General features: G+C 32.0%; 1 protein-coding gene across 5 annotated transcripts in view; it reads left to right on the forward strand.

Moving 5' to 3' along the window:
* The first annotated feature begins 6 nt into the window (after window positions 1-6).
* The window catches only part of LOC119642033 (ELAV-like protein 2), a 7,145-nt gene continuing 893 nt past the window's right edge, over window positions 7-6,258 (forward strand). Inside the window, exons 1-5 of one of the 5 annotated variants that reach the window (XM_038040994.1) lie at window positions 7-331; window positions 856-900; window positions 1,010-1,267; window positions 1,362-1,608; window positions 4,128-4,172. In XM_038040994.1, coding sequence (XP_037896922.1) covers window positions 130-331; window positions 856-900; window positions 1,010-1,267; window positions 1,362-1,608; window positions 4,128-4,172 — 797 coding nt within the window. In that variant the 5' untranslated portion in view covers window positions 7-129. Of the gene's footprint in view, window positions 332-855; window positions 901-1,009; window positions 1,268-1,361; window positions 1,609-4,127; window positions 4,351-6,258 lie in introns of those variants that run through there. The other 4 variants (XM_038041002.1, XM_038041024.1, XM_038041009.1 and 1 more) reach the window with 4 other exon arrangements.

Here is a 6,258-nt window from a genome sequence, read left to right on the forward strand (position 1 = left end):
AGAGACAGAGAGAAAGAGAGAGGTTAGACACTCTCTGTACGCTTAACTTCAATCATTATTGACGCTCTACGTTATAATTTAAAAAGCCACAAAATTACTCTACAACAGCAAAGGAACCAAAACCAAAAGATGACCAACGCCATGGACATTGTCAAAAATGGTGGGAGCACCAACGGTTCGGTGGACGGTAACTCCGATGAATCGCGCACCAATCTTATTGTTAACTATTTACCGCAGACAATGACTCAAGAAGAAATGCGCTCATTATTTTCGAGTATCGGTGAGTTGGAGAGCTGTAAACTGGTGCGCGATAAAGTCTCAGGTAATTTGGGTAAATATTCCATTTTTCTTAAGCAACAAAATTATTCACTAAACGGGAATGAAAATGTCAGCGAGTAATTTTTCAAATATTTATTAAGTCAACCTTATCGGTACGTTTGGAAAGTGTAAGTGCTGGTTATGTTTCGCTTGATTAGCGAAATTGATTCGGTCAGATATCTGTTGATCAGAAATTAGCTTTGCCTCCAACTTTATCTTCGTAAAACTTATTTATGATGAACATCGAATAATTGGGAATCACTGGTTGCGTCAAGTTTTGTTGAAATAATTTTACTAAAGGCGCTTTCATTATTTTGACAAAAGTAAAGGTACGACTTAGTCGTTCTTCGTTCTGCAGATCGTAAATTTTTAATGGGAAAGCTTTCCAATTCCATCTATGCCATATATGCTGTCGTTTTCATTCTCTTTATAGTTTGTTTATCCTATCAAAATACTTCTATTAATGATTCTTTTTTTTCATGTGGCATCTCTCTTACACAAACTGCTCTCTTCGCTTCTCCTATGTACGCGTAACAGTGCTGCCAGCTTCTTTGAGTGCTCTAAATCCGGCATTACAGCAAGGTTCGTATCCTACATATATTTGCGTGTGCGTGTAGGCGAATTTCTTCTTAAAAGAGAATGCTTAATGATTAAAAAAAAAAAAAAAAAAAAAAAAAAAAATTCTTTTTAGGTCAAAGTTTAGGTTATGGTTTTGTGAATTACGTACGCCCTGAGGATGCTGAAAAAGCCGTTAACACATTAAATGGCTTACGTTTGCAAAATAAAGTGATTAAAGTCTCATATGCCCGTCCAAGTTCGGAATCCATAAAGGGTGCTAATTTATATGTATCGGGTCTTCCCAAAAATCTATCACAACCAGACTTGGAGGCATTATTCTCACCATATGGCAAAATAATTACATCTCGTATACTCTGTGATAATATTTCCGGTAAGAAAAAGAATTTCTTTTTATTTTCTTTTTTTATATACTTTCTTTCTTCGTTCTCTAACGTTCTAACGTTTAATAATTGTTATTGCGTTAGGTCTCTCCAAGGGTGTTGGTTTTATACGTTTCGATCAACGCAACGAAGCCGAACGTGCTATTCAAGAATTGAATGGGAAAACTCCCAAAGGTTATGCAGAACCGATAACCGTTAAATTTGCCAACAATCCTAGCAATAGCGCCAAAGCTCAAATACCACCACCATTGGCTGCTTATCTAACACCCCAAGCTGCTGCCGCTACCAGACGTTTAGCTGCTGGTGCTTTACCATCAGCTGGGCGTATTAGGTAATTAGTTTTCCCTTCAAGTATATCAAAAGTAAAACAAATAAATAAAGATAAGTGTTAGGGCCTTAGCGGAAATCAAAATTCAAGTAACGTTCGATCTTTTGCCCTTTTTCTCATATCTCCTTAATTAATCTCTACGATCATTTCATTAATATTCTTTACATCTTTTACTCAACAGTTTGTTTTTTAAATAATTTCTTTTTCATTTTTCACTTATAGACTTGCGGGAATTTTTTTCTATTCCTTTTTTATATTACATTATATTTGGTTTTTTCACTTTTTTTTTATTTACTACGTCTAGGCGTAAATATTCCGGTCGTGCAGTCTATAAAAGACGAATCAGTGTTGCCACAGGGAAAAGAAATAAAAATTTTTAAAAAATCTTCACAAGAAATAACTTTCTAATCGTTACGCATTCCCTGCTTTTTTTTTTTTTTTTTAACCGGCTCAATGTGTCATATTACTTGGAATTTTCGAAAATTAAGCAAATTACATGTATTCGCCTTCGGGCGGATAATGGATATTCAAGACCTTTGGGGTCCCCATAAGCATTGCAACTGTTATTGTATTCATCAAATTTCGTTGATGTTCAGAGAGTTGATACTTAAAACGAAACTAATCCAATAACCCCAAAATACGCATAATTCAACACCTACACTACCCATCCAAGCAGAAGCACCATTCGAGATCGCGCTATGATTCTTTTGCCATCACTCGACAGTTACTATTGTAGAATAGAATAGATTAGAATGTTTTGGGCTTCTCGCCAGGCATTATTTATTGGTAATAACTAAAGTTTAAATGGTTTCTCCGATAAACTTGAAGCTTTGTGAACTTTAATCCAAATCTATCTCTGAGAGAGTGATTTTACTCTTCAAAGCTATTAACAAATTTAACAAAAATCGCGGAATATTTTACTCAACAATAAAATTAGCCTCTAATATGAATATTTTGATAATATTTGGGTTATATGTAAAAGAAGGATTGTTGGGTAAAGTCGAATATTAGATACCCTACTTCGTCTAGTACAGTTCACTCGTTTTGGTAATAATACAGCAAAGATTACACATACACATACATGAAAGCTGGCATATAGCCCGCGAGGAATACTTATTTGTGACGGTATCCATAAGATAGACTTTTACTATTGTGAACTAAATTTAACCATTATACCGAAATTAAAAATAAAAAATATTGGCGAAAAGTTGAGTTCAAATTTTTTTCGTATTTGTGCGTCCTTTGCCTTCGCAAGGAAAACGTTCATAAGGCCATTCTTGAAGTAGACTTATAGACGAGTAACGCCATCTGATTGCTACTGCAGGCAATACTTCGAGTTTTGATTTCTGTTATTACCGATCCATTGGGACGAAGAACTTTTATGCCTTAAAATTTATCATAAATTAAAGTTGGAATATCTCTATCCACAATAGGGAAAAGCATTTCCTTATAAAACAAAATGAGACACTACCGTCTTACTAAGGAAGTTCAGTTTAAATTTCGATCATAGCGAATAGTTTGAGTTCGGATTTGGTTGAATTTGAGTCGTTCTGCTTTTTCCACAGTGACAATGAGTGATAAAAAGCAAGTCGCACAGAGCGTTATCCAGGGAATGAAATGTCAAAAATTCAGGCAAGATGCTTTGGAAATGATTCAAAAGACTTCAAACGTGTTATGATATCTGCCTTCATACTGTTATCAGTGCGTACTTGCGTAAATGAAACTGACAGTTGATTGTTGCGCGAGAACAATTTCCGCATACCCCATAAATTTTCTTAAATACGTTGATAATTATTAAAAGGCTTTTTAGTGTTGGCATCGGATTGAGTCCCGAAATATTGCACAAATGTATAAAGTTCAGTGTAATTCGTTAGTCGGTATTTTTTTTCAAGAGCCGAAATCGGCAAACACGATCCGAAGCACGGTTAACGTGAACATGCAGCAATAGCGTTTAGTCTCACATTGCCACTCTTGACTATTGAAGCTTACTGGTTTTAACAGAGTTTTTTAATGAAAAACGATCACAGCTAACATAAACCAATTAATGCATAGATCATCATCCTCCTACAGAACGGTTTCTAGCAAAAAATTTTAAAAAACTATATATAAACACTCATAGATAAATGTATATATTAAGTCGACCAAGAATATGAGACTGAGATCTAAATTTCTCAGTTTTACTTGATCTCTGGCGAGTTTTTTTGTCTTTTGTTGGTGCAAAGTCAATAAAATTCATTTACTCTTTAGTTTTTTGGGGTTGTGGGTATAATAAATACTTTATATAATTTATTTTCTTACTGATTTCCTATTTTTTGAAAAACTTTTTAAAAAGTAAAAGAAGAAAAAAATTAATTATTTATTTTTAAAATTCTTGTTTTTCCAATTTTTTTCTTTTTTTCATTTTCTATATTTTCTTTTGGTTTTATGTGGATAAAATAACAAAAAAAAAAAAAAAATAAATAAAAATAAAAAAAATAAAACAAATAAACAAAAAAAAAAATAAATAAAAAATTAATTGATAGCATTGGAAAAAGTCCCATGTTAGCCATTAACAAGGGTTTGAAAAGGTGATTTATGCTTTTTTTCTTAATGTAAAAATTTTTTATAAAAAAAATTTATTTTATGTTTAATGTATTATTAAAAACCAAATGTTTTTGGCTGAGATAGTGATTTGTTTTATAATTTAGTTTTTGTTGTCATTAAAAAGCTTTTAATGTTTTTGATTAAATATAATTTTTATGATTTCAAACATTGTTTAAATATTTAAGTTGAACTTTTTTTTCTCCTATTTTGTATTTTATTATTAATTGTGTATTTTGTGTTGAGATTATATGAAGAAAAAATTAAAAAAAATGTAATAAGAATCATTTTCGCTTTGCAGCGAATTTTGGATACCCACCACTCAAAGCAATTTTTATAATAAACAATTAAAAAAATTACATTCGGTCGTGATCGAATCTTTTATACCCATCACGGTGATCCTAAAAAAAAAAAAGGAAAAAAACCTTCTAATATTAACTGGGCGTAACTGATTTTTTCTATTTTCATTGCAAGAACTTCCGATGTTTCCGCTAAATTTGAATTCGATAGCTTTCTTTTTGCGGTCAGGAGAATGGTTACAATTGATGTTATACAGGCGAACAAACAGCCAGAGCGATAGACGGACATGATTAAATCAATTGAGAATATCATGCTAACGAAGAATATATACACTTTGGCGGTCTTTGAAGTCCCCTTATGTGCGTTGCGAACGTTTTGACTAAATGAATATAAATTTCATGTTGCGGTGATGGGCACCTTAAGTGAAGGGCATTATCTTTATTTTAGAAGAATTTAGCGGGAGGTACATGTGTGCACAGTAAATTGTAACCCGTGATTAAATGCATCAATGATTCGTTCTCTCTCTCTCTCCCTCTCTAACTCTCTCTTGAGGCAGCAAATAGTTGAAATTTTCGTAAGTTCCTTTTATAAAGTTCCACCTTCTACTAAACATATTGAAAGCAGGTATTAAGGTCAAATAGATATAATATTTAATTTGATCTAACTGGAATTCTGAAATTCATTATAAGATCAGATCTTTTATGTATATAATTTCTTAACATTATAATTGCGACAATTTTCATCTTTGAGTGGTAGGTAAAGAATACATTAAATCCCAATAGATGTTTTATAGTTTAATTCGAAACCACACCACTATCATTTATTAAGTGTTAAACCAATTATTTGAATTGTTCCTTTTTATTTATTTTAATAAAATTTAAAAAAAAAAAAAAGAAAAGAGCTTAGGGATGCCAAGACACTTTAATTATATTGCAAGAGAATTTCTCATACCCAGCCGTAAGATGAAATCGATAAAGTGCAGTGGGCGGCCTGTAGATTAACAAAGAAGAAGAAAACAAGAAGATAAGACGGACAGATGGACATAGAAACTTAGTATTTAAAGAAGGTAGACCGATCTCAAAAAAAAAAAATAGATTACGCTCCCAAAATTTTGGTTGAAATCTCGAAACCTCTTTGTAAAATTCTCTTTCATGATCTTGCCGATAATTGGCATCATTCCTTTTATCCTTCTTGTACATGTCTTGCCGTCTTGTATTATATTACGGATGCCCAACAACAACAAAATGTTTCCGCATATAAAGCAAGCGTTTCCAATGGAATGTATTGCCTTGATTTTCGTAATGTAAAGGTACAGCAACATTAATTAAAACAGTAGAGAACCGCAAAAAAAGTTTGGAGCTTGCAATACAAGTACATATATTGGCAAGTCTTGATTTACGATCAATATGCAAAGGAAAGGAAGGTAGCTGCAATGTTTGTAAGAGTTACGATCACGTCTATGCAGATAGCGTGCTCCTGGAATTCTTATCTATCCTTGGCCTTGGCATCGTTAGCTTGCTCTTTTCTATAAAGTAAAAACATCCTCTCACCTCTATTACTAAGTCATAAAAAGATTAACGTTAAGTCTAATTAACTTAGAAAGCATGCAAAAATGAAATAAAAAATTAAATCAAAAAAAAAAAAAAAAAAAAATCAAAAAAATCAAAAAAATAAATAAATAAAATACTAAAGCAAAGAACTTTATATTAAAACATAAATAAATGTAACGTAGAGTTTCAAAATATGAAGAAAAAAAAAAAAAAAAAAAAAAAA

The sequence above is a fragment of the Glossina fuscipes genome, unplaced genomic scaffold (genome assembly GCF_014805625.2).
Source record: "Glossina fuscipes isolate IAEA_lab_2018 unplaced genomic scaffold, Yale_Gfus_2 0, whole genome shotgun sequence".
Taxonomy (NCBI): Eukaryota; Metazoa; Arthropoda; class Insecta; order Diptera; family Glossinidae; genus Glossina; species Glossina fuscipes.